The 16361-nt window shown below is 41.0% G+C and overlaps 1 protein-coding gene and 1 long non-coding RNA gene across 8 annotated transcripts in view; both read left to right on the top strand.

The window, feature by feature from the left end:
* ubr7 (ubiquitin protein ligase E3 component n-recognin 7) overlaps window positions 1-6251 on the top strand; it is a 31506-nt gene extending 25255 nt beyond the window's left edge. For all 7 annotated transcript variants that reach the window (XM_080289521.1, XM_026142539.2, XM_080289522.1 and 4 more), the window contains 2 exons: window positions 5844-5905; window positions 5987-6251. In XM_080289521.1, the coding sequence (XP_080145647.1) occupies window positions 5844-5905; window positions 5987-6076 (152 nt within the window). In that variant the 3' untranslated portion in view covers window positions 6077-6251. The remainder of the gene's footprint in view (window positions 1-5843; window positions 5906-5986) is intronic.
* A 1647-nt stretch (window positions 6252-7898) lies between these two features.
* LOC145420366 (uncharacterized) lies at window positions 7899-14991 on the top strand. Its single transcript, XR_013901672.1, has 5 exons — window positions 7899-8174; window positions 10667-10764; window positions 11397-11457; window positions 11907-11987; window positions 14752-14991. It is a non-coding gene; the product is annotated as an uncharacterized LOC145420366 (long non-coding RNA).
* Window positions 14992-16361: the final 1370 nt, after the last annotated feature.

Here is a 16361-nt window from a genome sequence, read left to right on the forward strand (position 1 = left end):
ACAACTTGTATGAAGATGAGAATCTTTGTCCATCTTACAGTGGTGGCTCTCAAAGGGAATTCATACGTGCAGTTGTTGGATGCTATGCTATGTGGAGGATGCTCATCCTCCACAATGTTAATCGACCTGCAAGCTGTAGCCGCCCATTTTGCTATGGCTGTTGAAAGTTTGTTGGTTGTAGAATTGTCCAGACGTCTCCTTTGAAAGGTATCCAGCGTGGTCTGCCTTTGGTGAGAGGGAGGAGGGCTCTCTGCGTTAGCTGTGTGCTTGGCTAGCAAGTGGTATTTGAGACTGGACGTAGTACGTCCAGGGAACGGGGGTGCCTAACTCAGTTCAGCCACCACCGTTTCTTGGAAACCAATTAAGGCCAGGGTGCCTGGGCCCATCCAGACCGGGGCCCCCCACTGTAGTAGCACCATCAACCGCCACAGAGCCCATGGCGGCCCACCTGACCCCAACGCAGGAAACTACACCCACCCCATCATATAATCATCTTCCAGACTACATAACAAAATAGACACCCAGATTGAGTTCATTCTGCACCTCTGCTAGAGCTCTCCCTCCATCTTCAGAGGGAACTGCTGGAGAGCAGAGACCTCGTGCAAGGATGTAACAACCTCCCCGCCAGCTGAAGTGGCCCCCAGTTCCGTCAATGTACCAGGGCTGGCACGTACCCACCCACAACCCCAGCGACACCAACCAGAACCCAAGCCCCCGAGGCCTAGCCCGGAAGCGGAGCACCCCAGAACCCTAAGCCTGCCCCGGAATCACACCGCGGCAGCCAAGCTACCAGGCCAGTAACCCTCTTCTGCCAGCACAGACCCTCCCCCAGCTCTGCTGCACGTAGCCACCAGGAAAACACTACCCAAGAGCCACCAGAGCCCCAACAAGGTCATGACCACAGCCCCTGGGTTGAGCCCTCCAGGAAAAATGTCCCTAGGGAGTCCCCAGATGCCCCAAGCACGCACCTACTCCTACATCAACCACAATTGCAAAGGCGGGACAAAACCATGACTGGGATTTCTAATCACTTGAAAGGTTTTTAAGCATACCTGAGAGCAGAAGTTTTGGTCTAAGCCGACTGATAAATCTGCTTTCCACTTTGCAGAAGGGATGTTGATTGATCTATGTTGTGTATTCTAAGGAGCTTGGAAAGAAAAGTGTCAACTTTTGGATTACTTAGAACCTTCAGAGATATATTTTGTGTATTTTAGACAGTAATTTGGGTTTAAGATTAAGACATTGTACCACACTTGATTGTGTTTGTAATAACTAGTACCGTATTTTCACGACCATAAGGCGCACTTAAAAGTCTTAGATTTTCTTCAAAAAGTACGGCGCGCCCTATAGCGCAGTGCGCCCTGTGTGTTGTAATGAGGACGTAGTAGAGAACACCATGAGAACGCTAAAGGGTGAAGTGTGGCCGACTTGGAGGAAAGACTCGAGCGGTGGATCATCGAGCAAAGAACGAGCGGGAGAAGCGTTTCGACGGTCACCATTTGGCTAAAAGCAGTTTCACTTTCACTTTTTATGAAACGGTGCCATTTTTCCATCAGGACCGGGACTACGGTAGCGGAGCAACTTCCAGCGGATTATAATGAAAAGCTGGCCATCTTCCGCTCCTACTACAGCAAACACATCGGCGACAAAAACATCCAGCCCAGCCACATCACTAACATGGACGAGGTCCCGCTCACTTTTGACATCCCGGTGAGTCACACTGTGGAGAAGAAGGGGACCAGCACGGTAGCGATACGCACAACGGGGTATGAAAAGTCGTCTTTTACTGTTGTGCTTGGCTGCCATGCTAATGGACAGAAACTGCCGCCTATGGTGATTTTTAAGCGAAAGACTTTGCCTAAAGAGAAGTTTCCAGCAGGAATCATCATTAAGGCAAATGAAAAGGGCTGGATGGATGAGGAAATGATGAAAGACTGGCTGAGGGAGGTGTATGTAAGGAGACCAGGTGGTTTTTTTCCACGCATCACCATCGCTCTTAATCTGTGACTCTATGCGTGCCCATCTCACAGCCGATGTGAAAAAACTAGTGAAACAAATGAACTGTGAGCTATAATGGTTGTATTGATGTATAGCAACTTGAAATGCTCCCAAAAATGGCACTACAGCATGTAAAAATATAATATAAGCTCTGGCGGACTTGGTTCTATGGTATGGAGCGCCAGGACTGCCATAATGAATTAATTAAATACACCATTAAATAATTAATTAAATGTGTCAATAATTAATTAAAATTGGAATTAATTAATTAAATAAATAGTTGACACATGTAATTAATTAATTATTGACACATTTAATTAATTATTTATGTATTTCACATTTTAATTAATTATTGACACATTTTAATTAATTATTGACACATTTAATTAATTAATTATTGACACAATTAATTATTTATGTATTTCACTTTTTAATTAATTATTGACACATTTAATTAATTATTGACACATTTAATTAATTATTTAATGATATATTTATTTATTTCATTTTGGCAGTCCTGGCGCCTGGCTCTCATCATGAAATAATTTTATCTGTCAGCCTCACCCATCAAACTCAGGGGGCGGGGTTAACGCTGCCCATGCAGCTTCTCTAACATTTGATTGGTTGCCGTGCAAAGTAAGTCAAAACAGGTCGATCCTAGATAATCGATTGCTTGTGTAGACTTGGGGCAGCCAGGTATCGCAGAATGCAGATCAAATCACAGGCAGCAATGGTGGTGGTGTAGTTTTAAAATACCCCGTTTTTCTGTCACCAGCTACACTTTTAACAGTGTTTTAGCCGCGAATGTCGCGACGTATGTCTGGTCAGGTTGTCAACATAGAACATGTTTGCAAAAGTGCTCAGATGTTTTCAGAGATTTCACTAGCTCTGCTAACAATTAGCATTCAGAGTGCATCCAGGGGGTTACGTTAACTGGTTTGTTTACATATTCCACTCTCCGTGTTCCACATGTTGCATTCGCAGATTCTCATTTTCACCGAACGATCGTCTCTTTCCGCCTGGTCTTGTGTCTCTGTGCTTCTGTAACATAAAGAACGAGCTGACATTTTTCTCACGAAACCAGCGATCAGCTCAACAGACCCTCAGTTTACCTGCATGCATCCTCCTCCTCATCTGTCAGCTGTTTAACACCTGCTGCTAATTCAAGAAACACGCCTACGTTACCTGGTGATAGTCAGGTAACGTAGGCGTGATAGTTACCTGGTGATAGCCCAGTTAAACTGTGATAGTCACAGTTTAACTGGGCAGCCGGTGCTCGATATAAAGCAATGTCAGCGCATTTTTCTGCACAAGATGAGTAAATATAGTGTTTTCCCCGAGCGCTGTTTTATTTACAACTGAGCAAATCGGTTTGGCTGAGGTTAAAGTTACGTTTCATAACTGCATAGTTTCACAGACGTTTAATGGTTCACTGGCACATGTGTTAGACTGAACTATCATCTAAATATCATCTGTTTTTTAATAGTTATTCAACTGTATTCTAAGCACCAGCTGTCTGTTAGAATGTGATTTTTTTTTTCTCTCTCTGTTGGCAGAGGTATAAAAATGTGCAGGAAAATCTTATGTCAACACTCTCTCTCTTTTTTTTTTTTTTTTTTTTTTTTTTTTTTTTTGCTTTTTCGGTCATGTTATGTTTACCTGTCAAAGGCTTGTTACAAACTATGAAACACATCGTGCAGACTTCTGGATGTTAGAAGAAAACTAATACTGCTCATGAAGGAGACTAAAGGCAGGAAGGTGTCCTTTAAAACTAAACATGTTAATAGGACCTCCCTATTTATATCATAGTCTATGATATAGCACGTGTATTTCAGTAATAGCCTGCTGATTTCAGTGTAGTGGTGAACAGTCGCACAGCTCACGTAGGCGTTATCTGTGATTCTCCTTAACTATAATTTATCCAAGTTAACTTCAGTTAACCATTCAGACAGTTCTTTTGCAATGAAAAACATAAACACCCATGCTGCCGGTAGGTTTCCTCAGTGCCAGCTGTTAACATTATAGCTGCTTATGCAGTAACCATGGTAACCACGGACTCTGAGCGGCTGGATCGACGGAGGTCAGACAACAATTTTACATGTATGATCTTAAAACAGGACACAGCCACTATACGTGCTGGCCTCATATAAAATGTGAAGGCAGACTAAATCTATGTTTGACGTTTGTTTATATCTAATCTTCCTTTTCAAACATTTAAACAGCAGCGAGTCTGCAGCTGAGGGAATACAAACTTAACATAACTCAAATTATCGGAACAGGTTTGCTCCTTTCTTGGATTCATTTGGTGATTTATTAAATGTATAACTGTTATTCTAATCTGCTGCTGAGTCTCTTACACTTTTCTTTATGCTGTATATTTTCACGTCTCTGGAATAGTTAGATAGTCAGCTGGGAAACTTTGTGTTAACTCATGGAGCTGTGGATATGCTGACCTCGCTGCGTGGTGTACAGAGCGAGGTCAGCATGATTAATATTCACAATAAAAATATTAGCCGAACATCATGAAGTCTGTATGTGTTTCATAGTGTCGAACAACCTTTGTACAGTTAAAGCCAGCAGTTACTACATGACAGAATCACCAACGCTATCTCTTTTATGCGTTTATACACAGGTCACGCTGATTACTGAACAAAAACCCAAAGATCAGATGTTAAACAGATTTATTTGCTCTCTCTCCTCCTTAAACATGTTTTTAATGTTAGTTATAATTCAGAATTGGCGACTGAAACACATAGGACACATAAGAACATCAGGAAATAAAACACCGATAAATATAACCTCAGTAAAAGAAGTCAGCGGGGGTTACTACAGCTGTGTACCGGGGCCTGCGCTTTGTCGGTGGGATTGCTTGCGAGGCGAGCGGGTCTATCCCGCGCTTTGCCATGAGACTGGGCAGACATCTCCGAAATCATCGAAGCACTTTTGCAAAGAGGCTGTATCTTGACAAACCGACCAGACACATGAAGATTAAACCACTACATTCTCGGCTAAAAAAATATTAAAACGGTATTTGGTAACACACAAACAGGGTTTTTCAAAGTTCAGTTCTGTTAGCTTCCACATGCCGGTTGTTGTGTGCTAGAAACAATGGCCACCAGGCCAAAGCAATGGTTTTGACTCGATCAGCATTAACCCCGCCCCCTGAGTTTGATGGGTGAGGCTGACAGATAAAATTATTTCAAGATGAGAGCCAGGCGCCAGGACTGCCAAAATGAAATAAATAAATATATCATTAAATAATTAATTAAATGTGTCAATAATTAATTAAATGTGTCAATAATTAATTAAAATGTGAAATACATAATTAATTAATTACATGTGTCAATAATTAATTAATTACATGTGTCATAACTATTTATTTAATTAATTCCAATTTTAATTAATTATTGACACATTTAATTAATTATTTAATGGTGTATTTAATTAATTCATTATGGCAGTCCTGGCGCTCCATACTATGGTAGGTCTTAATGGGTTAAATGAGAATAAGAAAGAAACGTATTTCTTTGTGCCCCCCTTTCCCTGTTAATGCCCTACCCCTGCACACTTACCAGCTGTCAGCTACCATTCATAACTTCCGTTCAACTCATTCATGTCACCTAAAAGGTAAACCTGTTTCTCCATCACCTGTTCAACAGTGGTGGTATCGCGCATCGCAGTTTTTTCCCCCCTCAGTACTCTTTTAACGCACACGTGAAATCTTTGCTTTTATGCAGGTGCTCACACTAACTTAACAATTCTGTAAGTGGACTCTGTAAGAAGAATGTTTGAACCTGCAGAAAGTCTATGAACAGATTAAATAGTCCTGATTATTTTTCTTGCAGGATACAATGACATGAAAACTGAGCTGAAGGACTTCCTGCAGAGATTTGCAGCTGAAGGAAAAGTGAGTCTTCCACCTGATAGGTCAAGTGTCTTGTGACTGTTCTGATAGGTTAACTGATATAATTTAACTATTCTATGATAGGTTGTGACATCTGATGACATTCGTCAGTTCTTCGAGCAGCAGAGTCGTAAAAGACGCAGAGTTGATGCCGGAGAGTTCTACTGCACCTGATCCCCCCTGACCTCGCCTCCATCTGCTGATCTTTCATCCCTGATTAAATGGAACCTGTTGTGTGTTTCCTGTTTTAACTTTTCTATAAAATCTGTCTGACATGTTGAACAACCTCTTTGTTTCTCAGTATTGTTTCCTTTTTAAACAATCTAATAAAACAATCTGAACATGGCAACATTTGGAGTTACTTCATGATCAGTCAACTGATTAGTCAATCAATTCTGCCAACTAATCCTCTTATGAATCAGCTGATAGAATGATTGAAAACTGAAAAACAGCTCAGAGACAATAAATACTTAAGAAACAAAGTTTCAGTTAAAGAAAAAAAAGCTAAATGTGTGAATGTGAAAGAGTAAAGAACCAGAAAATATGAAAAACCAAACTACAGAGGCCAAATCAATAACAAAACTATTCAGGTGGGTTTTTAAGCGATCAATAATATTCAGATGTTATTTTTAAAACTTAGTTTATTTTAATGATCTGATTGATGTTATCTAAGATGAGGCTAACGCAGCTGGCGCTGTCATCTCATTGGATGGCCACTTAAACATCCACAAATATTTTGAAAAATGTAGTGTTTTTCTTTATTTTAAAAAGACAAAACTGTGAAAGTAAGCACAATTTTTTTCCCTCACTCTTACTTAACTGAAGCCTTTCATTGAACTACTAATTAAACAAATTGGTACTCTCTGGCCAGGCATGTGGCAGCACTTCTTCTATCATTCTGTTCATATTTAACAAAAATGCTGCCATAAGGGTACACATTAGTTTTTGACTGCTAGTGAAAATGGTTTTCATTACAAATATCTCTAACTGAAAACCACATGCAGGATAATTGGGTTTATCAGCACTATTAACAGTGTAAGAATCACACACCAGTAGAGCTTTGGACACATCCCATTTGAGCCAACAGATTACATTTTCTCTGATATATTTGTTGTCAGGTGCAGTTGCAGCTACAGTTACTGTTGCTATGATGAGAGGAGCTCCGTAGCCTAGAGAGAATCCAATGGCCAGCATAGATGCTTTAGACAACCCCCCAAAGACATTAGTTGTACGGTAGAGCAGCAACAAAGCTGAGGCAAACATCCAGAAAAACAGAGCTAGGTAGAAAAATGGATTAAAAAAAAGGTAGCTGCAGTGCACGCTGGGTTTTTTGTTTTTTTTTTTAACTTTTGCATCTGAAATGGCCGCTCCAATTATAAACCAAATGTTTGCAATCAGGAGGGACAGTAATGTTGACTATGGCAACATGACGCACGTAAGAGGTTTCAGTCGTTATTTTTCTCCATATGAGTCCTTCAATGATGAGACATATGACCAAGGAAATCATGGACAGGCCAACTCCAATGTAGGTTATAATGTCTAAACAGAGTTTCTTTGGAATGTTTGGTGACATGAGGATGGAGAATGAGGTCAGGTGGTTGCAGTTGCAGGTAACAGTTCTGTTAGAGAATTGTGGATCATTATGGTTGTCATTGTGCAAGATGATTAGATCTTTAGCATGAATGTTCACCTCTGTTTTCTACACAGACGCACACTCACGTTTCACTGATCACATCACATGCTCACAGACACATTCACACACACACACACATCACATGTTCACTGTTGCAGACACACACGACACATGTTTATATGTATTTTATCTATCGCATGATTAATGAGATGTTTGTGTAAACACTGAGTTAATAAAAGAACTGCAAGAGGGGGCCAGAGTTGGAGTCGTCTGAGGTTTGGGTGCAGAGCTCACAGCTCTGAGATTCTGACTGGGCTCCCCTTGCGCAACTTAAAACCAATTGATCTCTGTTCGTCTGGCTTTGTTCACGGGACTAAGTCTCTGAGTCAGCGAGGCCTGCAAGCACAGACCTAACATTTATTTGGTCCTTCGGAGCCGGACTCCAACAAATGGCCTTTCATTGAGGAGGGGGTAGGACATACCGAAGTCTGTGGACAGCCAGGACACTAGGATGCCCGAAGAAAGCCCTGGAATGTGAATTTGTGGCCAGGCCGGTGAGATAGCGTCTGAACTCCCCTTGGTTGGATGGTGATTGACGGGATCCTGAGACCCTCCCCGTGAACGAGAAGCAGCACAACAGTAAGTAAACAGAGCGCCTCTATAACTGTGCGAATGATCGTAGGGTCCGAGATAGAAACGTGTCACCGTGACTGTGTGCGTTTAAGCAGGAGTGCTGGTCGCGCGAGTGCATGCGATAATTGGTGTGTGGATCGATATTGAAATATCGATTCTTCCGATCCCAGTAATTTATGTTCTAGAATCGATTCTCATATTAAAATATCGATATTTTAGTATTTTGGAGTAAATTTGTAGTTTTTCATTAACAGGAACACAATGGAAAGAAACTATATCATTTGGATCGTCTAAATTGGAAGAAACTACTTCCTCTTACGCCTTTCATAGTCATATGCGAAATACGGCTGTATAAATGTGTCGCAGCCCCTGGCCAGTGTTGCCAACTCCTCAGCAAGAAAAATCACTTTTGGCTATTCTAAAAGTCTCTAGAAGTCGCTAAACGACGTCATCGCCTAATTTGCATGAATTTGCAATCCTACAAATCCTACAACATTGTAACCCATGTTGTAGGAGAGAAAAAAAGAAGAAACAAAGTGAGTAAAAAAACGTCCTAAATGCATTTAGAATTTATTTAGAACTTCATATTAAATTTCTTTTAGCGATTATTGTTTTTTTTAATGCCACAATTCCAACCTTACTCCTTTATCTGCGCTTGGACCTGCAAAAGTGACTCGAAATAGGCACTCTGGTGGAGTTACTTTGTGTGTGTGTGTGTGTGTGTGTGTGTGTGTGTTTAAGTAGTTTTAAACCTTGTGATCCACAAAACAACATAACAGTAAAAGAAGAACTGAACTGATTGCGTTACTGTCAGTGCGGGAGCAGAGGCTTCACTCATACGTGATTCATTTGCAGTTTGGACGCATAGGTGGGAACATCTCCTGCCCTGATAGCAGCTGGGGGTGGACTATCCTCTGCCCGTGAGCGCTTTGGTATGGAACGCCAGGACTGCCATAATGAATTAATTAAATACACCATTAAATAATTAATTAAATGTGTCGATAATTAATTAAAAATTGAATTAATTAATTACTTAAATAAATAGTTATGACACATGTAATTAATTAATTATTGACACATTTAATTAATTATTTATGTATTTCACATTTTAATTAATTATTGACACATTTAATTAATTATTTAATGATATATTTATTTATTTCATTTTGGCAGTCCTGGCTCTTTTGTCCTGGCATTTTGGCAGTCTCATCATGAAACTAGAAAAATTTGCATTTCCTGCGAAAATGCTGTGTGGATGCCTTAACGCTGAAGATGTCTGCTGAAAAAAGCTGAAAAAGTTGAAAAAACAAACAAAAAAATGTTGCCCTGAGCAGGATTCGAACCTGGCACTTCTGGTACTCAAGGCAGGTTCTCATCTCACTGCGCCAAACTCTTTCTCACAAAGAAGAGGTGGAGAGACTGACAATTGTGCTGAAATGAGCAGAAGAGGCTGAGAATTGTGCTGATAAGAGGTGAAAAGGCTGAAAATATTTCAGAAAAGAGGTGAATCAGAAGAATATCTGCTGAAAAGAGGTAAAGAAGCAAAAAGATGAGCTGAAAAGAGGTGTAGAAGCAGAAGTGCTTGCTGAAGATGGCTGTATGTGTAATGACACACTGGAGAGTGTCAAGAAAGCAGAGCGCATGCAAGCAGGGAACATGTGTAGCAACTCTCACAGGATTCGAGCCTCTGCCACCGGGTCTCACGGCAGCTGCCCTACCCTCTGAGCCAAATGAGTTCTGGTCACAAGCAAAGATATGATGAGAGGGAAAATGTGCACTGTGGAGCAGAAGCTCAAATTAGCAGAAAAGAGGTGAAGAGGAAGAACTTTGTTGTGAAATGAGGTAAAGAAACTGAAATTTGTGCTTAAAACAAGTGAAAAAGCTGAACTCTGAAATCCTGCTAAAACAGCAGAAGAGGCGGATATTTTTCAGCTACTCATTGAGCCAAACTGGTTCTCACGTAACTGAAAAAAGGTGGAAAAGCTTAAAATTCTAATGAAAACAGCAGAAGAGGCTGAGATTTGTGCTGATAAGAGGTGAAAATGCTGAACCAATCAGAGGTACTGCTTCTGTCTGCTTCATCAGGCTGTGTACTTGTATGTATTTCTGCCACAGAGAATCTGAGGTCCATATTAGAAAAGCTGGTAAAATCATAAAACTTTTCAGAATTGTAATAAATTATCAATACGAATTACCGGTCTGTGATAGTGTATAAATTTGTAGTTAAAAAAAACATGTTGACCAAGGTGGAATCGAACCCAGGACCTTTGGTCTGAAGAGCCGTGTCATTATCAATCGCGCCACCTGAAAAGGGGGCGGGGCGCCTTAAAAATCAGGGTGATCAGCAGTCAGAATTTGATCGCGGTGAGCGGTGAAAAACGCCGTTTTTTGGAGTTACAAAACGTCGTGTAACTCAAAAACTAGGTGGGATAGAAGCATAATTCTTGCACTGTTTTAAATGCTGTTGAAGATGCATCAGGACTTTCGATTGGTCTTAGGCGTGGCGATGCTGGAAGGTTGAGCCCTTGTTCAACAGCAGACTGAAGGTGAGCTATGCCAGAAGCTGAGAGGACTGACAGATCAATGGAAACAAAAGGTATTTGCCTTGTGTTTGGTGTGTAAAGTTTGCAGTACTGGGAGGAACACTTTCTTGTGAAGTGAACACTTGGATTTTCAGTCATTGTTTTTTGAATTACTGTGGACACATGGCACTGTGCATCAACACGATGAACACCAGTCTTCAACTGAACAGGGCAGAATATTGAGCTCAGCACCTCTGCCCTCAATGAATAGGCATGTTCAGTGACACCCTTTGAAGCAAGGGATTTCACAAGCTGGAATACTTTGTTCTCCTCTGAACTATTCAACATGTTTTGAGCAGTACGACTGTCACAGTAAGCGCAGCACAGACTTTGACAGAAGGCATCAAAGGCACAGGTGTTCATGACACAGTATTGTCCTTTGCCAAGTTTTACTGCACTGTAAACCCCAACAGTCTACCTGACTTATAAAGTTTGTGGATATAACAATTGAAATTCCTCAAAGTTGAAACAACTTAAAACTTTTGTTCTGTTAACGATTCAAACAGTTATAATTGTACATGGCTTAGAAGTTAAGAGTAAATACTGCTTTCTTAATTATGATTTAATTATGGTTTTTTTCCGAGCTCCGCATGTGTATGTCAACTACGTCATGACGTTTTCTCTCTAACCTGAACGACGTTGACAGAAAATTCTGTTCAATATGGCTGCCCTTCTCGAGCGACTGGAGAGCACATTTGGAGAAACTTGTAAGTAAAACGGAACCTTCGTTATGTTTATTTTTTCCGTAAAAAAGCAAGTATATGTTGCAGGCAAGAACTTCTATTTCGAATGCGCTGTTGTGTTAAAAAGCACAGACCCAGGTGGTGAATAGTGGTTCGCTGTTGTTCGCGCTCTTTTTCAAACATAGATTATGTCGTCAGTTTTAACCGATTAAAACAGTTTTACTAAGAATTACATAAAAAGACAGGGTCTTAATGATATTTTAACGACCACTTGCCAACGCAAGAAAGTTGGCGTTTTTACAACAGCAGCCTCATTGTTCGGCAGGTTTTTTTTTTCTTCTTCTCATTAGCATGATTCAAAACTGACTTAGCTAGCAGTGGCAACTTCGATCTAAAACAATTGAAATATAGCAAGGTTTTGTATATTTAGTGTGCTAATAAGGTTTTCAATATTTTTATTTTTTCCTTCCAAGGCTGAAGACTGAAGACAAAAGGACAGAAGAAAGAAAAAACTTCAGACTGCAATTAATTTCAGGTGGAGACAGTAAACACAGGTGAGTTGAAAGATCTATTGAAGAGTCCTTTCTTCATGGCCATTAAAACATTTTTAGGTTAAAAGACCCGTGTCATGAATCGCTGTGCGGCAGGCAGGAGTTGGACCCAATTCAATTCAATTTTATTTATATAGCGCCAAATCACAACATAAGTCGCCTCAAGGCGCTTCATAGATACAGAGAAAAACCCAACAATCATATGACCCCCTATGAGCAAGCACTTTGGCGACAGTGGGAAGGAAAAACTCCTTTTTAACAGGAAGAAACCTCCGGCAGAACCAGGCTCAGGGAGGGGCGGCCATCTGCTGCGACCGGTTGGGGTGAGAGAAGGAAGACAGGATAAAAGACATGCTGTGGAAGAGAGACAGAGGTTAATAACAGATATAATTCAATGCAGAGAGGTCTGTTAACACATAGTGAGTGAGAAAGGTGACTGGAAAGGAAAAACTCAATGCATCATGGGAATCCTCCGGCAGCCTATGTCTATTGCAGCATAACTAAGGGAGGATTCAGGGTCACCTGGTCCAGCCCTAACTATATGCTTTAGCAAAAAGGAAAGTTTTAAGCCTAATCTTGAAAGTAGAGATAGTGTCTGTCTCCTGAATCCAAACTGGAAGCTGGTTCCACAGAAGAGGGGCCTGAAAACTGAAGGCTCTCCCTCCCATTCTACTTTTAAATACTCTAGGAACAACAAGTAGGCCTGCAGAGCGAGAGCGAAGTGCTCTAATGGGGTGATATGGTACTACAAGGTCATTAAGATAAGATGGGGCCTGATTATTTAAGACCTTGTATGTGAGGAGCAGGATTTTCAATTCAATTCTGGATTTAACAGGAAGCCAATGAAGGGAAGCCAAAACAGGAGAAATATGCTCTCTCTTTCTAGTCCCTGTCAGTACTCTTGCTGCAGCATTTTGGATTAGTTGAAGGCTTTTCAGTGAGTTTTTTGGACATCCTGATAATAATGAATTACAGTAGTCCAGCCTGGAAGTAATAAATGCGTGAACTAGTTTTTCAGCGTCACTCTGAGACAGGATATTTCTAATTTTAGAGATGTTGCGCAAATGGAAGAACGCAGTCTTACATATTTGTTTAATACGTGCGTTGAAGGAGATATCCTGGTCAAAAATTACTCCAAGGTTCCTCACAGCGTTACTGGAGGCCAAGGTAATGCCATCCAGAGTAAGAATCTGGTTAGATACCATATTTCTAAGCTTTTCAGGGCCGAGTACAATAACCTCAGTTTTATCTGAATTAAGAAGCAGAAAGTTAGCGGCCATCCAGGTCTTTATGTCTTTAAGACATTCCTGCAGTTTAAGTAATTGGTGTGTGTTATCTGGCTTCATGGACAGATAGAGCTGGGTGTCATCTGCATAGCAGTGAAAATGTATGCTATGTCTTCTAATGATGCTGCCTAAGGGAAGCATGTATAATGTAAACAGAATTGGTCCCAGCACTGAACCCTGTGGAACTCCATAATTAAATCTCAGTGTGTGAAGAGGACTCTCCATTTACATGAACAAACTGGAGTCTATTAGATAGATATGATACAAACCACTGCAGTGCAGTACCTGTAATACCTACAGCATGTTCTAATCGCTCTAATAGGATATTAAATGGTAAAATGGCCTGCATTTGTATAGCGCTTTACTAGTCCCTAAGGACCCCAAAGCGCTTTACACTACATTCAGTCATTCACCCATTCACACACTGGCAATGGCAAGCTACATTGTAGCCACAGCTGCCCTGGGGCGCACTGACAGAGGCGAGGCTGCCGGACACTGGCGCCACCGGGCCCTCTGACCACCACCAGTAGGCAAACATGGGGTTAGTATCTTGCCCAAGGATATTTGGCATGCAGCCAGGAGGCAGCCTGGGATCGAACCACCGACCTTCTGATTAGTGGCTGACCTGCTCTGCCACCTGAGCTACAGCCACCCAGTATCGAATGCTGCACTAAGGTCTAGCAGGACAAGCACAGAGATGAGTCCACTGTCAGTGGCCATAAGAAGATCATTTGTAACCTTCACTAAAGCTGTTTCTGTGCTGTGATGAGCTCTGAAACCTGACTGAAACTCTTCAAATAAACCATTCCTCTGCAGATGATCTGTTAGCTGTTTGACAACTACTCTTTCAAGGATTTTTGATATGAAAGGAAGGTTGGAGATTGGCCTATAATTAGTTTCATCAGTTGTTCAGTTCTTATAAAATGTTGTATAATTGTACCAAATCACTGAGGATACATCCAATGTGTAAATCACAATCAACAATTTTACTGTGATATTCGCTCGTGTTTAGAGAATCTCCATTATCTTTGTTACTGAGTTTCCATTTTTGTAGGGCCAAATTTGTATTAAAAATTAATATTTTCATATGATGTGAAATGACTCAATCATTCCTAATTTTTAGAAGAAACCATTCATTAAGTCCCTTAAGGTGAAGATTTCATATATTGATAATGATAAAATTAACACAAATTAAAGGTTTCACTGATAAACACACAATTTTTCCTTGCTTTGAACCCCATGTTCTATATAGATTACAGCTCTGATCTGGAGAACACTATTTTAAAATACTGTGTAGGGTTTTTGTCAAATGATTAAGAAACAGACTCTCTGTCACAAGAGACAGAAAGGTTGTATCTTAAAAGAAAAGTCTCCAAAATTTGGTAGAGTCTGATGTCATGCAGTTTCATAAACATGTATTCTCCCCAAAGAATGACACCTGAAAACTTTGCGTTAAATGAACTTTTCTTTTCCCTTTTTAGGAGGCGCCTGATATCAACGTGAAACGCACTGCAGTACTTCGTGCCCTTCCTCTATATCTATGTCTGTGTCAATTTTGGGCTCCTGAGAGGGGTTATCATCCACTTCCTGCTCCACAAAGGCTTTGTGTGGATACTGACGCTTCACTGTACCATCCTGTCTGGCAACCTCTGCTTCTTTTCGTATTTGTTTTGCAGAACAGATCCGCATGTTCCCTTCAATAAAACCAAGATGACGTGCAATGAATTTATCTATCCTTATAGGGAGATTTTCATGCTTGAACAGACCATGTTTAATGTTCTTGAACTCTGCTTCAACATTAGCTGAAGTTGCAGTGAGTTTTTCGCTCTGAAATAGGGGAACCATTTCTCCAGTCCAGAGTGGTAGGTATCCTCCCAATCTAATTAGGTGTGGGACGAGCTCAGGTAGATAGTGCATATTGTCTCGATCACCATGATCTTCAGCATGGCACCTGCTCCTCTCACAAATATCTGCCACCCACTGCCTTAAGTCGGTGTTTATTTCTGTGCATGGATCCAATCTAATGTCTTCTTCTTCCTTGTCATCAGAAACAGACAGTCTCATCTGCAATTTTTCTTTTCAGATTTGATTTGGACACTTCTGACATAATGGGGTTTCCAAAACTGTCACAGCCTTCTGTCTCACTTAATGCCACAATAGCAATGCTGCGTATTAGGACCTTTGCTTCTTCCAAGGATTGGGACTTGACAAGTTGACAAGTTGATCGCACGTAGAAATCCCTCACCCGATGAGGCTTTTTTCTCAAACAGTCCCACTGGCAAATCATTTTGATTAAGTGTGCCACACCCACTCTAATGAAACATTCAATTCAATTCAATTTTATTTATATAGCGCCAAATCACAACATAAGTCGCCTCAAGGCGCTTCATAGATACAGAGAAAAACCCAACAATCATATGACCCCCTATGAGCAAGCACTTTGGCGACAGTGGGAAGGAAAAACTCCCTTTTAACAGGAAGAAACCTCCGGCAGAACCAGGCTCAGGGAGGGGCGGCCATCTGCTGCGACCGGTTGGGGTGAGAGAAGGAAGACAGGATAAAAGACATGCTGTGGAAGAGAGACAGAGGTTAATAACAGATATAATTCAATGCAGAGAGGTCTGTTAACACATAGTGAGTGAGAAAGGAGACTGGAAAGGAAAAACTCAATGCATCATGGGAATCCCCCGGCAGCCTACGTCTATTGCAGCATAACTAAGGGAGGATTCAGGGTCACCTGGTCCAGCCCTAACTATATGCTTTAGCAAAAAGGAAAGTTTTAAGCCTAATCTTGAAAGTAGAGATAGTGTCCGTCTCCTGAATCCAAACTGGAAGCTGGTTCCACAGAAGAGGGGCCTGAAAACTGAAGGCTTTTATTCAATTCCATTACTGTGGGGGGGCTGGTTGACCTTTTGACCTTTACATTTTCATTAATATCTTTAAAACAGATGCAGCACAAACGACAATTTTTGCAGCACATACCAGCACAAACGTAGCACAGTTGATTGACACCAGTTTTGTTTCATTCCATTAATGTGGGGGGGGGCTGGTTGACCTTTTGACCTTTACATTTTTATTAATATCTTTAAAA

This window comes from Astatotilapia calliptera, chromosome 15 (assembly GCF_964374335.1).
Source record: "Astatotilapia calliptera chromosome 15, fAstCal68.1, whole genome shotgun sequence".
In the NCBI taxonomy this organism is placed as follows: domain Eukaryota; kingdom Metazoa; phylum Chordata; class Actinopteri; order Cichliformes; family Cichlidae; genus Astatotilapia; species Astatotilapia calliptera.